The sequence below is a fragment of the Aythya marila genome (genome assembly GCF_965140915.1).
Source record: "Aythya marila genome assembly, chromosome: 2".
Taxonomy (NCBI): Eukaryota; Metazoa; Chordata; class Aves; order Anseriformes; family Anatidae; genus Aythya; species Aythya marila.
This window is the reverse complement of record NC_139043.1, coordinates 742,574-760,512: the sequence shown is the minus strand read 5'-3', so window position 1 is coordinate 760,512 and position 17,939 is coordinate 742,574. Positions and strand designations below refer to the sequence as shown.

At 53.7% G+C, this 17,939-nt stretch overlaps 3 protein-coding genes across 6 annotated transcripts in view; 1 reads left to right on the top strand and 2 right to left on the bottom strand.

Moving 5' to 3' along the window:
- The window catches only part of LOC309874343 (GTPase IMAP family member 7-like), a 115,205-nt gene that overhangs the window by 65,045 nt on the left and 32,221 nt on the right, over window positions 1–17,939 (bottom strand). The window contains exons 1-3 of one of the 4 annotated variants that reach the window (XM_082752415.1): window positions 7,153–7,230; window positions 5,849–5,894; window positions 3,288–4,556 (exon numbers count right to left, since the gene is read on the bottom strand). In XM_082752415.1, the coding sequence (XP_082608541.1) occupies window positions 3,910–4,556; window positions 5,849–5,870 (669 nt within the window). In that variant the 5' untranslated portion in view covers window positions 5,871–5,894; window positions 7,153–7,230 and the 3' untranslated portion in view covers window positions 3,288–3,909. Of the gene's footprint in view, window positions 1–3,287; window positions 4,557–5,848; window positions 5,895–7,152; window positions 7,231–17,939 lie in introns of those variants that run through there. The other 3 variants (XM_082752414.1, XM_082752412.1, XM_082752413.1) reach the window with 3 other exon arrangements.
- LOC309875187 (GTPase IMAP family member 9-like) lies at window positions 11,610–13,204 on the bottom strand (the record flags this gene model as incomplete). The annotated part of the gene is given in 3 exon segments (XM_082754333.1): window positions 11,610–12,446; window positions 12,448–12,545; window positions 13,183–13,204. Coding segments are annotated over 3 exon segments (771 nt in total). The 3' UTR covers window positions 11,610–11,795.
- Window positions 14,091–15,780, top strand: LOC309874349 (GTPase IMAP family member 1-like). The gene is made up of 2 exons (XM_082752423.1): window positions 14,091–14,222; window positions 14,888–15,780. The coding sequence occupies exon 2, from the start codon at window positions 14,916–14,918 to the stop codon at window positions 15,711–15,713; it is 798 nt and encodes a 265-aa protein (XP_082608549.1). The 5' UTR covers window positions 14,091–14,222; window positions 14,888–14,915; the 3' UTR covers window positions 15,714–15,780.

The window sequence follows — 17,939 nt, the reverse complement described above, 5'->3', positions numbered from 1 at the left end:
CTATACAACCACTTCCTGCATGCACACACAGCAGGCAGCACGCACACGCCAAGTGTGTTAGCGACCCGACGGCCTGATGACCATCATCGGCCTTGTTACTGCCGTGGGGGGAGCACGGGAGACTTTGGCAAACCTCGCTCAAAATCCCTTATTCTTCTTTCAGGCTTCCCCTCGGAGTGGGCTCAAAATGGCAGACGCTAAGATGGAAGGTGAGCGCCTTACCCACTGCGTGCAGGCAGCCAGAGCCTGGAGGAGCTTAGAGTCCCATGGCCACAGAGCCACAGAGTGGCTGCCCCCAGCCCCATCCAGCCTGGCCTTGGGCACTTCCAGGGATGGGGCACCCACAGATCCTGGGGGCAGCCTGCACCAGGCCTCACCACCCTCATAGTAAAGAATTTCTGCCTCAGATCTAACCCAAACCCACCCTCTTCTACCTTAGAGCCATCACCCCGTGTCCTATCCCTACACCCCCTGCCCAAGAGTCCCTCCCAGCCCTACTGCAGCCCCTGCAGGCACTGAGGGCCGCTGCGGGGTCTCCCCACAGCAGAATTTCACAGAATTTCTAGGTTGGAAGAGACCTCAAGATCATCGAGTCCAACCTCTGACCTAACACTAACGGTCCCCACTAAACCATATCCCTAAGCTCTACATCTAAACGTCTTTTAAAGACTTCCAGGGATGGTGACTCCACCACTTCCCTGGGCAGCCCGTTCCAATGTCTAACAACCCTTTCAGTAATGAAGTTCTTCCTAACATCCAATCTAAAACTCCCCTGGTGCAAACAGCCTTCCCCTTTAGCAGCCTCCTCATTCAGTCAGCCGGGCACAGTGCTGCTGAGGGTGAGGCTGGGTTTGCGTCCTCGTGCAGCCTCACGCATGCTTGTGCACGCGGTGCACGGGCCCTCTTGGGAGGCCATGGGCTCGAGGATTTCCCGAGGCTGCCTCTCCTCTTCCCACTCCTTAGGCTGTGCTGTGCCAGGCTCAGGGCAGACGGGGCAGCAGCCGTTGGTTACAGCCAGAGGCACAGCGCAGGGTGCAAAGTCCTGCCCCAAAACCTCGCTATCTGTGTGCCTGAGACAGCTCTGGCCCTGCTGGGGCCGTGCAGGGCAGGCCGAGGGCCTGGGGTGATCCAGCACAGAATCCAGTGGGTGTTTTTTGCTCAGCACGTGACTTCTTGTAAAGGGAGTGCTTCAGCCTGGCCATTTGAGCACTCTGTGCATTCCTGGGCTGCTGGAGGACTGCGGCATGCACTTCTGCTTTCTCTTTCTGCCTTCATGCTGTTCCTGATAGTCCCCGGACATCGCTGCTGGGGCCTTGGGGCTGTGGGCTGCCCACACCGTGGTGTCGAGGCCTGGCGGGGAAGCTGGAGCTAGTCTTGGGGTTAAGGGGGCACACCGACAGCTGTCTGACACCGAGCCCAGATGAGCAGCTCCCGGCTCTGCGCAGGCTGCATTAGAGTTGAAGCTGCCCAGCAGCATGGGGGACAATAAAAAAGGCTTTTTGAAGTAGATTAATGGGAAAAGGAGGAGCAGAGCAAACTTTGGTCTGATAGATGATGAGCACGGTCGCCTCACAATGAGGGACACAGACAAAGCAGAGACGTTTAACGCATTTTTCACCTCTGCCTCTGTCTTGAACACCAATGATGGGCTCTGAGGCCCCAGCTACCCACAGCTGGGGGATGGCGAGAGCCAGCATGACAAACTCCCAGTTAACCCTGAACCTGTGCAGACTGGCTGCCCCACCTGGATGCATACAAGCCAATGGGGCCTGATGGGATTCGTCCCAGAGTACTCTGAGAACTAGCTGGTGTCAGCTAGATCATTGTCATTGCCATTCAACAATATGAAGTTTAACAAGAGTTTGACATTTTTGGTCTGTTCTCCCACGTGCCTGGTGACAGGACAAGGGGGGAATGGGCTTAAGTTGTGCCCGGGGAGATTTAGGTTGGATCTTAAGAAGAACTTCTCTACCGAAAGGGTTGTTAGACATTGGAACAGGCTGCCCAGGGAAGTGGTGGAGTCACCATCCCTGGAGGTCTTTAAAAGACGTTTAGATGTAGAGCTTAGGGATATGGGTTAGTGGGGACTGTTAGTGTTAGGTAAGAGGTTGGACTCGATGATCTTGAGGTCTCTTCCAACCTAGTCTCCAGCAGTTTGTGGCACACAGCCCCCAACCCCTCCAACACACTTCTTCTGCCCCTTCCCTTTGAGGAGCAGCTGAGGGAGCTGGGGTTGCTCAGCCTGGAGAAGAGGAGGCTCAGGGGCAACCTTATCGCTCTCTACAGGTTCCTTAAAGGAGGCTGTAGCGAGATGGGGTTGGTCTGTTCTCCCACGTACCTGGTGACAGGATGAGGGGGAACAGGCTAAAGTTGTACCAGGGGTGCTTTAGGTTGGCTATTAGGAAGAACTTCTTTACCGAGAGGGTTGTGAGGCATTGGGATGGGCTGCCCAGGGAAGTGGTGGAGTCACCATCCCTGGAGGTGTTTAAAAGACGTTTAGATGTAGAGCTCAGTGATATGGGTTAGTGGAGGACTGGTTACTGGTAGATAAGAGGATGGACTGGGTGATCCTGGAGGGCTCTTCCAGTCTAGATGGTTCTGGGATTCTGTGATTCCTCTTGTCATGCAAGGCATGGGGACAGCCAGGAGTCAGCACTGGATGCCTTCAGGACACGCTGGGATGGTTTTAGGATAGCAATGATACTGCTTATGCCACTGGAGGTCACTGGTACATTTACACACACGGATACCCATACAGCACTACCTACAACGCAGCTATTACACTAACTCTGGTATTTCCTCCAGTAACAATTCAACCTCAGAGTTATTTAATTGAAGAGATGCACGGTCTGTGTTTAGCTCTGAAGCAGTTTCTGTCGCTGTGATCGCTTGAGGAAGAAGTCAGCCTGGCGTTCTGGGATTCCTCCCCCCTCCTAGGCTGCTTCCCGCAGCCTTTCTGGGTGGGAGAAGAACCTGGGGTGAGTCAGGCAGCCCCCCCGAGCACTCCCCCAGCCCCACGCTCAGGTATGGCCACAGAGCTTCCCCTGCCTGCTGCACTCGCCTGGCAAGCAGTGAGACCTCGCGCCCTTGCACAGCTCATGGCCACCACCAAACACCAGCCTGGGGGGAGCTGCAGCTTGGGCCTGATCCTGAATGCACCTGGACCATTCTCCACCCTCTCAAACGGCTGTTTCAGCACTGCGGGTCACAGTGCACTGAAGGGCGCCTCTCCACACAGCAAGGCTCAGCATTTATGGGCATTTATTAGCATTTATTAGATGAGCATCAGATTAGCATTTATTAGATGAGCTTCTGTAGACCCAGCGATCACATACAATTACTCGCATTGCCCAGCGAAGGCAGGGGCAGCACAGCCAGCGACACCAGCAGCATCCCACTGCAGAGGGACCAAGGCTGGCACCACAAACCCTCCCGAAGCCCAGAGAAGTTCCTAGAGCCCTGGCTGCCACAGGGAGGACAAGAGGCTTTGATCTCGGAAGCAGTGCTCCAGGCTGACCTGTGCTCTGAGGGGGCACATCTCACAGCCCTGATGTTCCCGTTGCTTTCAGCTTGCCGTGTCTTCAGACCAGGGAGGAGAGAGTCAGCGCAGTGGTGCTGCAGCAGGGCAGTGCAGCTCTCTGCCACCCAGCCAAGGTCTCCGGCTTCCCAGCACAACGGGTGGTGACAGAGCAATGCAGAGACAGAGCAGCAGAGGAGAATTACACGTCGCCAGACACCCATTGCACTCTCGCAGCCTGTCAGGAGAGCAATGGCACGGGCCAGGGGAAAAGGTAGGTCAGTGACGGGACAGGAGGAAACATCAGGAGAGGAAGGAGAGAGTGATCTTCAGAGCGCGGCAGGAAAGGCACAAGAGAGGAAACATCGCCCGTCTGCCCAAACCCTTGTTGGCTAGAGTATAGTACAATACTTTTCAAAAGCTGTCCGTGTGTCTTTCTCCAGCATTTCACGTGTGTAACATGGAGCATCTTTGTTCTTCTTTACCATTGCATCAATCATTTTAATGAGTTCTGCAACCTGCTGTTTCTTTGCCTGTCCTGTTGCTATGTTGCTGAAAGCAATGCACCTATTTCCACATTTGTCTGCCATCCCCGTGAGGTGTTCGTTTGATTTCACAAAACCGCGGATATCATCTGGACTCCCAAGATCTTCTGCTCGGGTGAATAACAGGATCGTGTACTTCTGTGCTTCAGTATGGAAAATCTTTGTCACCCACTCAGCCACTTCCACCTCTTCTTTACTGATGTGGGCCAGTTGCATCACCAGGATGATAGCATGCACCCCTCCATAGAAATGACGAAGAGCATTTCCAATCAGTTCAGCTGTTTCCTTATTGGCTCTCTGGGTGTCAAAAAGGCCAGGAGTGTCGATAACGGCAATTTCTCTTCCACGGAATGAGGCAGTGTCTGAACTGTAGTTCTTGGTCACTGAATCTGCTGACAACACAGATTCAAATGCTTCCTTCCCAAGGATGGTGTTCCCTGTCGCACTCTTCCCACTTCCAGTTTTGCCCACGAGCAGGATGTTCAGCTTGGGTCCTGGGGGAACAACCAGAGACACGTGTCTGAACCCCACAGCCCTGTGGTGCCGGGACATCCCCTGCATGCCATGCTCCCAGGGGTGAGAAGGAAAGGGTTTTTACTGCAAAAACACAGGAATTAGGGTTAGCGGCCCCAGCAGCGGTCCCCAGGGACCATCAGGAGCAACACGAGGGACCCCAGGGGAGTCTGGATCAGGCTGCCTCAGAGGGCCAGCACCCAGACCTCTTCCAAAGGCAGAAAGAGAAAGCAGAAGTGCATGCCGCAGCTCCCCAGCAGCCCAGGAATGCACAGAGTGCTCAAACGGCCGGGCTGAAGAACTCCGTTTACAAGAAGTCACGTGCTGAGCAAAAAACACCCACTGGATTCTGTGCTGGATTACCGCAGGCCCTCGGCCTGCCCTGCACGGCCCCAGCAGGGCCAGAGCTGTCTCAGGCACACAGATAGCGAGGTTTTGGGGCAGGACTTTGCACCCTGCGCTGTGCCTCAGGCTGTAACCAACGGCTGCTGCCCCATCTGCCCTGAGCCTGGCACAGCACAGCCTAAGGAGTGGGAAGAGGAGAGGCAGCCTCGGGAAATCCTCAAGCCCGTGGCCTCCCAAGAGGGCCCGTGCACTGCGTGCACAAGCATGCGTGAGGCTGCACGAGGACGCAAACCCAGCCTCACCCTCAGAAGCACTGCGCCCGGCTGACTGAATGAGGAGGCTGCTAAAGGAGAAGGCTGTTTGCACCAGGGGAGTTTTAGATTGGATGTTAGGAAGAACTTCATTACTGAAAGGGTTGTTAGACATTGGAACGGGCTGCCCAGGGAAGTGGTGGAGTCACCATCCCTGGAAGTCTTTAAAAGACGTTTAGATGTAGAGCTTAGGGATATGGTTTAGTGGGGACCGTTAGTGTTAGGTTAGAGGTTGGACTCGATGATCTTGAGGTCTCTTCCAACCTAGAAATTCTGTGAAATTCTGCTGTGGGGAGACCTCACAACGGCCCTCAGTGCCTGCAGGGGCTGCAGTAGGGCTGGGAGGGACTCTTGGGCAGGGTGTGTAGGGATAGGACACGGGGTGACGGCTTTAAGGTAGAAGAGGGTGGGTTTGGGTTAGATCTGAGGCAGAAATTCTTTACTATGAGGGTGGTAAGGCCTGATGCAGGCTGCCCCCAGGAGCTGTTACCCATCCCTGGCAGTGCCCAAGGCCAGGCTGGATGGGGCTGGGGGCAGCCACTCTGTGGCTCTGTGGCCATGGGACTCTAAGCTCCTCCAGGCTCTGGCTGCCTGCACGCAGTGGGTAAGGCGCTCACCTTCCATCTTAGCGTCTGCCATTTTGAGCCCACTCCGAGGGGAAGCCTGAAAGAAGAATAAGGGATTTTGAGTGAGGTTTGCCAAAGTCTCCCGTGCTCCCCCCACGGCAGTAACAAGGCCGATGATGGTCATCAGGCCGTCGGGTCGCTAACACACTTGGCGTGTGCGTGCTGCCTGCTGTGTGTGCATGCAGGAAGTGGTTGTATAGCCGAGGGTAAATGCACGCACGCACCCACTAGATGGCTGCGCACCCTGTGAGGCAGGGAGCAGCATTTGGCAGCCCCGCACTCCGTGCCAGGCGCAGGGCACGTTTCTGCCAGCCCCGCACAGCCCAGGAGCAGGGGCCGCAGGGGCAGGGGAGCGTGGCTGGGCCTCACTGCACCATGGTGGCAGATGGGGACAGCCCAGGTAAGGGCTGCTCCTCCTCAGCTTCTTGTGGCCACCTTGGAAGGGGGTCCCGACACCTTGGGGAACGAGGAGCTGGCAGGGAAACTCAGCTCGGTCACTGGCAACCCTTGCAGTGCTTTGGGAAACCTGCTGAGCTCTCAGAGGACGTGTACGGCCACCAACTGGACCAGGAGCCTCTGCTCAGAATCGCCGTCAGTTCAGTGCCCTCGTCCGGCACCTGAACCTCCAGCCCTGAGCCTGAGCGGTGTGTGGGGTCTGTCCCAGCCCCGAGCGATGTGCGGGGTCCGTCGGCATCTCGGTAATAAACAGATGTGCAGTGAAAGAACTAGAACCTGTGTCAGCTGGGAAATCCCACAACAGAACTGGCGTGTAGAACAAACCACAGCTAAAACAAAAAGCTCAGACAGGTACTACATTTTAACACCCCAAAGAAGACTGTTCTGTCCACAAAACAAGCAAAAAATTAAGAATGGCTTCAGTAATCAGAAGGTATGTGAAAGGTTCATATGGCACGCTTAGGGGGAAATATATTTAAAAGCTTGATTGTAACTTAAATGAGTCAATTTCTTCCTAGAAAGTTTAAGGAGGTCGGAGAACTTTTTCACCCTTTTGATATTCCTATGGTGCAGACACCCTTGTGAAGTCAACGCTCCTGTGAGGACCCAGCGAGTGCTACCAGAACAGACACTCCTGAAGACAAGGAGTTTGTTAAATCACCCTTACAGAAATGCAATCAGGATTTCCATTCTCCAGGGACTTTCTGTTCTCACCTGGAAACAAATACTGGCTGAACTTTACTTAAGGAAGTAATAACCCCCTCCCTGAAAGCAGGCATTACAACCTTTTTTTCTTTGTTCTCCCTGGAATGACCGTAGCAGCATTTCAGACAACTCACCAGAGGCACCTGTGCGCTTTGTCCCTGCGTCTGAACTTTGCAGCTTCTGACAGTGACAGGTCTTCTTCTGTAGGTGCAGTGGCTGAAGTGTGGCAGCTGCCTCTGAAGTTCGGCAGCATTTAGTGGGAGCGGGAGTAGGAGGGGATTTTGGTGACGTGCAAACCAGCTCTGTTGAACAAATGACCGTGTACGAGCCGGTTAGGAGCTAGATCATGTGCAAAGTCATTGGTCGCCAAGAACAGAAACAGAAAGTTTCTGAACTGAGCAAGTAAGGCAAAAAAGCTCCTCCTGATGAAGGGCGTTTTAGTTTGAGTACTTCTTGCCACTGCTCCTTTCTCACAAACAAACCGTCCGCGCTGTCTTCCTCCCCCAGACAAGAGCAGGGCTCATCAGGCTCAGGAGGCTTTTCCTGGAGCCTGGCTGGGTGTTGTTATAAATGAAGTCTCAACTCTGAATTTAGTAATGTAAAAGAATATTTATAAAAGGCAAGTAAACAGCACTGGGTGCGCGGGGAGTCTATGCTCTACCAACACGCACACACGAACATCAAACATTCTAAATACATGTATACAGAACATTGCTTTACATAATAACCCGAGTATGCCTATACATACATACAATCAGGATAGGTAACCAAGTAAACAATCCTTTAAGTTCCATAACTTAACAGTCTCCATTTTCCGTTCCTTTTGAACAACGTCTTGCTTTAAGTTGTCTCCTTTTCAAGGCCAAGAGGCCTGGGTTAAAAGGCACGTCCAGGTCAACAGGGGGCGTTACAGCAAAGGCCTTCGATGGCTGTAGCAGCAGAGGGGCCCATGGCGTAGCAGTCGGATCAGTAAAGGAGCCCGCAGCTCCCTCACTACCTGGCAAGCCACATGTTTCTGACTGTGGTCCCACATGGCTCTTTAAGGCCTCAGAGACTGCTCGCCAGGTGCCGAGCAATCCCATTGCAACCTTGTCATTTTATTTGCAGAGTCCCACACCTTGACCTCAGTCTGGTCCCATATTTCAGGCTCATAAACTGTCCGATTTTTAATAAGGAGAATAAGCTGTAAGATTACCAGGACAGTCTTTGCTCCTAAGCAAAGACAGATTCCCCATAATGTGCAACTGCTGACCAGCAAGAGGCAGTTGTGTCCACAGGTCCGCTTCTCTCAGCTCGAGCTTCTCTCCAGCTCCAGTGCTGCCTATTTCCAGCGACTTTCTGTACGAGCTTCTCTGAGCGGTTTGCTGAGTCTGGCCGAACCTATCTTCATGAGGCAATCAATGTGCCTGCTCCTGTCCTGGTCTCCATTCTGCCAGCCTGTTCCTCTTCACTTCTTTTTCCTGCTTCTTTATTGATGTAACTTCATGTTGCCTTCTATTTTTTTTTATCTTGAGGGCAGGCTCCCCTCTTATACCCTTCTTCCCACGGCAGTTCTTTTCCAAACAACTTTTCATTGGTCAGACAACTTTGAATGTAACAACAACAGCAAACACCCAGAAACTTCCATGCCTTAATGGCTGGAGAACAAGAGAACCAGCTGGAGAACAAGAAACCCCAGACTGCATGGAGTCTCCTGAACCACCCTTCTTTGTTCCCTCTAAACTCTTTTATATTCCTGATGGCCTTGTCCTTAGGAGTCTAATGTTATCTCAACGATGAGGTTTTCCAACCCCTATGGCCACATTCCTAAATCTCCCCCTTCTGTATTAATATCAACCATTTTCTCGACACAAATTACCACTCCATATATAACAGTGTCCACAAACTGAAATGTAATGGCTCAGTTCTTAAATGTATGGGATGGCTGCGCCTCCAGCACCAAGGGTGCTGGAAAACGCTCCCGTTGCCCACTAGAGCACATGGTGAATCCCGAGGTCCATCTAGTGGCTGCTCCTCAGAAGCAGAGCTGTGGCAATCACGATGTTGGGGACCCCTGGAAGGTGGGCATGGGGCGAGATGGGAAGAACGAGCAGCCATTAAATGCCTTCCACCCCGGAGCCAGGGCTGGAGCTCTGCACTGCTGGGACGCTCCCGTCCCCTGCCACCCCCATGCAGTCGCAGTCGCAGTCCCACTGCGGCAGGAACAACGAGCAGCCACACAGCAGGGACTGCAGGCAGATGGGGCTAGAGGTGTAAGCAGGAAACCTCTGGCCCAATTCCTGCAGCTGACGGAGGGGGAGGATGACCGGAACATTTCCACCACCTCCATCATAACCGGACGATGCTGCAAAAACATCTCCAGTTGGGGAGATCACCACAATCCGTGTAAGCCCTACCATAAAAGAAGTAACCAGAAAACCTGGTGGAGGAGGTAGAGGGTAGGTTGCAGGTGAGGACGGGGTGGGCAGGGATGGCGAGAAAGGGCTTTATAATCAGCAAAACCGGCCTGAAGAGGGGCTGCCCAAAGCCTGTGCAGGCGCGCAGAGGTGTGGTGTGTGCGCAGCTCCAGCCCTTTTCAGGAAATCAGCCAGGGCAAAGGAAGCGGGGAGCCGAGCTCAGGTTACCTTTGCCTCCCGTTGCTCTGAGTTTCACTCTCTGCAATGCCCGGAGCTCAGCACATTTACTGGAAAAGCCTGTCTGGGGGACCTGCAGCCCCAGGCTCACAGCCCCAGTGTGTTTGCAGGCGGGGCGGGCGCTCCGTGGCTCAGAGGCATCCACAGAGTGAGCAGCAAACCCCCTGCTCGCACAGCCACCTGCGGAAGGGCCCTGTGTCCTTCAGCCCGTGTCCTTCCCCTCCTCTCTGCAGCCTGCACACGCCAGAGCTCTGCCAAACTGGCCTTTCCTGTAAATGCGCTGAGCTCCCACCGCCCTATTCCAGGGAGAGGGACTAAAAGCACCGCGCTGAGCAAATTCCATGGTGCTGCTGCTGCCCCAAGCACGAGCGGCGCGGAGCAGCCCCACGCCCCGAGACTGGATGGAGTTGCTAAGCCACTGCCCATCATAGTTGAGAAGTCGTGGCCGTCCGGTGAACTTCCCAGTAAGTGGAAGAGGGGAAAGAAAACCCGCATTTTTAAAGAGGAAAAAGGAAGACCTGGTTAACCACAGGCCAGTCAGTCTCACCTCTATGCCTGCCAAGATCATGGAGCAGATCCGGCATATCATGCCTGACAAATCTGGTGGCCTCCCATGACAGGGTTGCAGCACTGATGACTGGGGAAGAGCAACTGACATCATGTACCTGGACTTGTGCTAAGCATTTGACACTGTGCCCCCACACTGGAGGGAAGGGATGCCATCCCGAGGGATCTGGACAGGCTTGAGAAGTGGGCCTGTACAGGCCTCATGAGGTTCAACGAGACCAAGTGCAAGGTCCTTAATCTGGGCTGAGGAAATTCCAAGCACAAATACAGGTTGGGTGGGGAGTGGATTGAGAGCAGCCCTGAGGAGAAGGACCTGGGGTGGTGGTGGAGGACAAGGGGGAATGGTCTTAAACTAAAAGAAAATAGCTTTAGGCTAGACATTAGGAGGAATCCGGTCACTAGTGGCGTTCCCCAGGGCTCGGTGCTGGGGCCGGTCCTCTTTAATATCTTCATCAATGATCTAGACGAGGGCATTGAGTGCACCCTATGTAAGTTTGCAGATGACACCAAGCTAGGTGCGTGTATCGATCTGCTCAAGGGTAGGAAGGCTCTGCAGGAGGATCTGGATAGGCTGGACCGATGGGCTGAGGTCAACTGCATGAAGTTCAACAAGGCCAAGTGCCGGGTCCTGCACCTGGGGCGCAATAACCCCAAGCAGAGCTACAGGCTGGGAGAGGAATGGTTGGAGAGCTGCCAGGCAGAGAAGGACCTGGGAGTGATGGTGGACAGTCATCTGAATATGAGCCAGCAGTGTGCTCAGGTGGCCAAGAAGGACAATGGCATCCTGGCTTGCATAAGAAACAGTGTGGCCAGCAGGGCTAGGGTGGTGATCGTCCCCCTGTACTCAGCTCTGGTGAGGCTGCACCTCGAGTACTGTGTTCAGTTTTGGGCCCCTCGCTACAAGAAGGACATGGAGGTGCTTGAGCGGGTCCAGAGAAGGGCGACGAAGCTGGTGAGAGGTCTGGAGAACAAGTCCTATGAGGAGCGGCTGAGGGAGCTGGGCTTGTTCAGCCTGGAGAAAAGGAGGCTCAGGAGCGACCTTATTGCTCTCTACAGGTACCTCAAAGGAGGCTGTAGCGAGGTGGGGGTTGGTCTGTTCTCCCACATACCTGGTGACAGGACGAGGGGGAATGGGCTTAAGTTGTGCCCGGGGAATTTTAGGTTAGATGTTAGGAAGAACTTCTTTACTGAAAGGGTTGTTAGACATTGGAACAGGCTGCCCAGGGAAGTGGTGGAGTCACCATCCCTGGAGGTCTTTAAAAGACGTTTAGATGTAGAGCTTAGGGATATGGTTTAGTGGGGACTGTTAGTGTTAGGTCAGAGGTTGAACTCGATGATCTTGAGGTCTCTTCCAACCTAGAAATTCTGTGATTCTGTGATTCTGTAATTACACGTCGCCAGACACCCATTGCACTCTTACAGCCTGTCAGGAGAGCGATGGCACGGGCCAGGGGAAAAGGTAGGTCAGTGACAGGACAGGAGGAAACATCAAGAGAGGAAGGAGAGAGTGATCTTCAGAGCGCAGCAGGAAAGGCACAAGAGAGGAAACATCGCCCGTCTGCCCAAACCCTTGTTGGCTAGAGTATAGTACAATACTTTTCAAAAGCTGTCCGTGTGTCTTTCTCCAGCATTTCTCGCGTGTAACACGGAGCATCTTTGTTCTTCTTTACCATTGCATCAATCATTTTAATGAGGTCTGCAATCTGCTGTTTCCTTGTCTGCTCTGCTGCTATGTTGCTGAAAGCAATGTACCTATTTCCACATTTTCCGGCCATCCCCTTGAGGTATGTGCTTGTTTCCACGAAATTACGGATATCGTCTGGTCTCCACAGATCTTCTGCGTGGGTGAATAACAGGATTGTGTACTTCTGTGCTTCAGAATGGAAAATCTTTGTCACCCACTCAGCCACTTCCACCTCTTCTTTACTGATGTGGGCCAGTTGCATCACCAGGATGATAGCATGCACCCCTCCATAGAAGTGACAAAGAGCATATCCAATCAGTTCAGCTGTTTCCTTATTGGCTCTCTGGGTGTCAAAAAGGCCAGGAGTGTCGATAACGGCAATGTCTCTTCCACGGAATGAGGCAGTGTCTGAACTGTAGCTCTTGGTCACTGAATCTGGTGACAACACAGATTCAAATGCTTCCTTCCCAAGGATGGAGTTCCCTGTCGCACTCTTCCCACTTCCAGTTTTGCCCACGAGCAGGATGTTCAGCTTGGGTCCTGGGGGAACAACCAGAGACACGTGTCTGAACCCCACAGCCCTGTGGTGCCGGGACATCCCCTGCATGCCATGCTCCCAGGGACGAGAAGGAAAGGGTTTTTACTGCAAAAACACAGGAATTAGCATTAGCGGCCCCAGCAGCGGTCCCCAGGGACCATCAGGAGCAACACGAGGGACCCCAGGGGAGTCTGGATAAGGCTGCCTCAGAGGGCCAGCACCCAGACCTCTTCCAAAGGCAGAAAAAGAAAGTAGAAGTGCATGCCGCAGCTTCCCAGCAGCCCAGGAATGCACAGAGTGCTCAAACGGCCGGGCTGAAGCACTCCCTTTACAAGAAGTCACGTGCTGAGCAAAAAACACCCACTGGATTCTGTGCTGGATCACCCCAGGCCCTCGGCCTGCCCTGTACTGCTCCAGCAGGGCCAGAGCTGTCTCAGGCACACAGATAGCGAGGTTTTGGGGCAGGACTTTGCACCCTGGGAGTGACTCTTCGGCAGGGGGTGTAGGGATAGGACACGGGGTGATGGCTCTAAGGTAGAAGAGGGTGGGTTTGGGTTAGATCTGAGGCAGAAATTCTTTACTATGAGGGTGGTGAGGCCTGGTGCAGGCTGCCCCCAGGATCTGTGGGTGCCCCATCCCTGGAAGTGCCCAAGGCCAGGCTGGATGGGGCTGGGGGCAGCCACTCTGTGGCTCTGTGACCATGGGACTCTAAGCTGCTGCGTGCAGTGGGTAAGGCGCTCACCTTCCATCTTAGCATCTGCCATTTTGAGCCCACTCCAAGGGAAAGCCTGAAAGAAGAATAAGGGATTTTGAGTGAGGTTTGCCAAAGTCTCCCGTGCTCCCCCCACGGCAGTAACAAGGCCGATGATGGTCATCAGGCCGTCGGGTCGCTAACACACTTGGCGTGTGCGTGCTGCCTGCTGTGTGTGCATGCAGGAAGTGGTTGTATAGCCGAGGGTAAACACACGCACGCACCCACTAGATGGCTGCGCACCCCGTGAGGCAGGGAGCAGCGTTTGGCAGCCCCGCACCCCGTGCCAGGGGCAGGGCACGTTTCTGCCAGCCCCGCACAGCCCAGGAGCAGGGGCCGCAGGGGCAGGGGAGCGTGGCTGGGCCTCGCTGCACCGTGGTGGCAGATGGGGACAAGCCGGGCAAGGGCTGCTCCTCCTCAGCTGCTTGTGGCCACCTTGGAAGGGGGTCCTGACACCTTGGGGAACGAGGAGCTGGCAGGGGAACTCAGCTCGGTCACTGGCAATCCTTGCAGTGCTTTGGGAAACCTGCCGAGCTCGCAGAGGACGTGCATGGCCTCCAGCTGGAGCGGGGGCCTCCCCTCAGAATCGCCGTCAGTTCAGTGCCCTCGTCCGGCACCTGAACCTCCAGCCCTGAGCCTGAGCGGTGTGCGGGGTCTGTCCCAGCCCCTGACCGCCATGCAGGCTGCAGCTGCCTCGTCTCCTGCCCCTTCTTCTGTCAGGGCTCTGCCTCCAGTCCCAACAGCAGCAGGAACTGCTTGAAAACTAAGCATAGGTCATCGCGGGAGTTAAATAACTCTGAGGCCGGACTGTTTCTGGAGGAAGTACAGGAGGTAGCGTTAGAGCTGTCTGAACCTACAGGGCTGCACAGAATCGAAACCAAGCTGGAGGCTGGTGCGGGAGAAGCCAGTGCTGCCCTTGTGGCATGAGCACAGTTCTCCAGGCTGACACCGGCCGTCACCGCTGTCACTTCCTGGTGGCTGTGAGCGTCCCGCGGGAACAAGGCGAACGCCAGCGCAGGACGTGCAGGAAGGTACGGGCAGGAGGCCAGGGGCCACGAGGCTCCGTGCCGGCGGGGAGGGCTCCGAGGGTGCCTGGGGACCTGGTGCAGGGCAGCGGGGCAGGGAAGTGGCTCTTCCCCCTGTCCTCTTCTGTCTCTTTCCCTTCTCCCCACTCCTCACTCCCCGTGCTCGGAATGGGCACAGCCCCAGCCCGGGGGAGTCCCTGGGAACCGTGCTCAGCCCCACGCGGGGCCCCGGCTGCACGGGTGTCACTGCCCTGAGGGTTCCTGCCACCACCCGAGGGTCCCTGCCACCTTCCTGCCTTCCCCCGTGCCTGTAATCCTGTGCCTGTAATTCCTGAGACTGAGACTGAGGAAACAGAGCTGCAGCACTTCACGGCTCCAGCTGTTATTTTGAATTTCTGTTCCTTGCTGCTGTCCGTGCACTGCTGTGGCTGCACACGTGGCAGCGTGATCCAGGGGACCCAGTCTGTCCCAGTGCCACCACAGCCTGACCCAGCTGCAGTGCCCCCAACCCCTTCCCACAGTGGGGGCACACAGAGCCCCGTAGCCTCCAGTGGCCAGCAGCGACCAGAACCATCCCCGCTTTTAGTGAAAATCCCTTCTGCTGTCAGTGATGCTCCCAGCATCTGGGTGCCTGCTGACGGAGCCCTGGGTGTCTGCTTTTGTCTCCGCAGTGTGACCGTGGCCGTCCGTCGCGTCTACATGCAGCCCGGGATCGGCGGGGGCTTGGAGATGAGGCTGATCCTGGCCGGGAAGGCTGGTGGGGGGAAAAGCGCCACGGGGAACACCCTCCTCGGGAAGCGTGTCTTTGAGTCCAAGCTGTCCACCCAGCCAGTGACCGTGAGCTGTGCGAAAGCACAGGGGCACTGGGATGGCGAGGACTTCACGGTGGTTGACACGGCTGACATTTTCAACCCCGGAGGGAACAGCAGTGAGGTGCGCCAAGAAATTATCCGCTGCATCAGGCTGTCCTCCCCGGGCCCCCATGCGCTGCTGCTGGTGACCCAGCTGGGCCGATTCACCCAGGAGGACGAGGAGGCTGCAGAGAGACTGCAGGACATCTTTGGAGCTGATGTTCTGGGGCACACGATTGTCATATTTACCCGTGCGGAAGAGCTTGTGCGTGGGTCACTGCAAGATTATGTGAAGTATTCCAAAAACAGGGCTCTCCGCGACCTGATCGAGAGGTGCGGGAACAGGTACTGTGGCTTTAACAACCGGGCAGTTGGAGCCGAAAGGGACCGACAGGTCGTGGAGCTGATGGGGTTGGTCCGCTGCATGGTGCGGGTGAATGGGGACAGGTACTACAGCAATGAGATGTACCTGGATCCCATTTTAACAGAAGAGAAGGTGGAGTATCACATGGCGATGTACAGAGCAGGCAGGAAAAGTATTGGGTTTTTCAATCTGTCTTACAGGAGACCTATTGTGATTTGTGGGATGATTCTCCTTGCCATTGCGGTGGTTGTCATTATTTTTCTTATTTGGTGGAAGCGATGAATCCCAGCACCACAGAGCCACTGAACGCCTGGGGCTGGAGGCACCTCTGGACACCGCTCCAGCTGCCCAGGACCGTGTCCACTGGGTGTTGGACATCTCCAGGGATGGAGACCCCAGCACTACTCTGGGCAGCCTATGCCAGCGCTCAGACACCCGCACAGCAAAAAAAGACTTTCCTGATGTCTCAGCGGGCATCCTTGTGCTTCCGGCGGTGCTCATGCCCTTGTGTCCTGGCTCTGGGCACCCCACCAGGCGTTCACACACACAGACGGGACCCCCGAACCCCCTTCCCTAGGCTGAGCAGCCCCAGCTCCCAGCCTCTGCCCATCTTGCAGATGACTCCTTGTCCTGGTGCAATGGAACCAACTATCCCTTGGAAAAGAAGAGGAATTGTCTATTTTTATTGAGCTTCCCTTTAATCAGTTATCATATATGCAGTACAGGACAAAAAATATGTTTACCTTTTAACTTAGGCTCCCTTTCATCAGGGACAGAATGCTCCTTCTGGGAGAAACAAAGGAAAGTTGCCGATAGCAAGTAGCCTGAGGTTGTGCTTAGGTGACGTGACGATTCTGAGAAACGAGGTTGTATTTTTGCAATAGAAGTTGCTTTTGCAGTGGAATATCCACTAACATTGCATATTGAAATGTGATTGTGCAGCCATGACAGTAGCATAGCACTAGTTAAGCAGATAAAGGGGAAGGTCCCACTGTCCCAACATAAGAAGCATAGCTAAGGGAAATGGGAGGAGTAGTGCAAAATAAGTAAAAACAAGAATCACAGGCCCTCTAATCACAGAGAAGAAGGAAAAAAAAAAAAAAAAAAAGGAAAAAAGGAAAAGGAGAAATTAATGGCTGGTCAAATAAAATTGTACCTATATGGTATAGAAGTGCGTCAAGTAAGTTGTGAACCTGTAGTACTCAACCAGTGAGGAAACAGGGAGAAATCAGGTGTTGGGTAATAGGGGATTCAGGGTTATTGTAAACTTGTGCTGTGCGCTGCTGCTTGCAGGATGTGAGAAACTAAGTTGTGCTTTTGCAGTAGAGAATTGCTTTTCTGTATTCCAAGGTAGTTGTGTAGTCATAATAAGGAGAAATGCGCAGTAGGTAAGTGGACAGTAGAAGGCTGCACTGTTCCAAAATGAGGTGGAAGCTTGAGAAAAACACGATGAGCAGTGTGGGAATAGTAAAACAAAGATCACAGGTTCTTAAAACATAAGAAAAAAAAAAAAAAAAGGAAAAGGGAGAAATTAAAGGGTTCAAAGAAAGAAAAATTGTACGCGTATGGTATAAAGGAGTGTTGAGTAGCTTGTGAACCTGTAGTACTCAGAGAATGAGGAAACAGGGGAGGCAATGAGGTGTCGGGTAATAGGGAATAAAAGGTTATGATGTGTTTACTATAATGCGCTCCTAACTGGCAGGACGCCTGCCACTGCAATCATGAATAAAATAGCTTCACAGAACATCCTGTCTGAAGAAAATTATTTGAGATTTTCCTCACAAGGATGCCCACCATTGCAATCGCGATTAAAATAGCTTCATGGAAGGTCCCATCTAAGAAAATTATTGAGATTTTTATCACACCATCAATAGATAAAAGGGAATAGGGTGCTTAATCAGGGAACACCATCAAGGACCCCCAAAGAAAGGAAGGCATACACAGGAGGGCCTGAAAAGGAGCCATTAAGAATGATGCCACATGAGCACAAAACTCAGGTAGATTAGAATGAATTTGTATTAGATCGCTGAATGGTTGGGGGTTGGGAGGGACCTTAAAGATCATCCAACTCCAACCCCTCTGAAACAGACAAGGCTGCCTCCCCCCAGATGAGGTTGGCCAAGGCCCATCCAGCCTGGCCTTGAACACCTCCAGGGATGGGGCTTCCACAGCTTCTCTCGGCAACATGTGCCTCACCACTGTCTGAGTGATGAATTTCTTCCTAACATCCAATCTAAATCTCCCCTCTTTCAGTTTAAAACCATTCCCCCTTGTCCTATCATTAACTACACAATTAAAGAGTCCCTCTCCATCCTTTTTATAAGAACCCTTCGAGCACTGAAAGTCCTCAATGAGGTCTCCACAGAGCCTTCTTTGGATGGCATCCCTTCCTTCTCTTGTGCTGACTGCACCACTTAGCTTGGTGCCATCTACAAACTTACATCATGACACATTACAGTCATGCCTGGCACTTGGTCCTTGTGCATCCACATGTGTGGTGTGAGCGGA

Excerpts from the sequence above, each read along its gene's own strand:
- LOC309874349 (XM_082752423.1), top strand. The coding sequence starts at position 14,916 with ATGCAGCCCGGGATCGGCGGGGGCTTGGAGATGAGGCTGATCCTGGCC.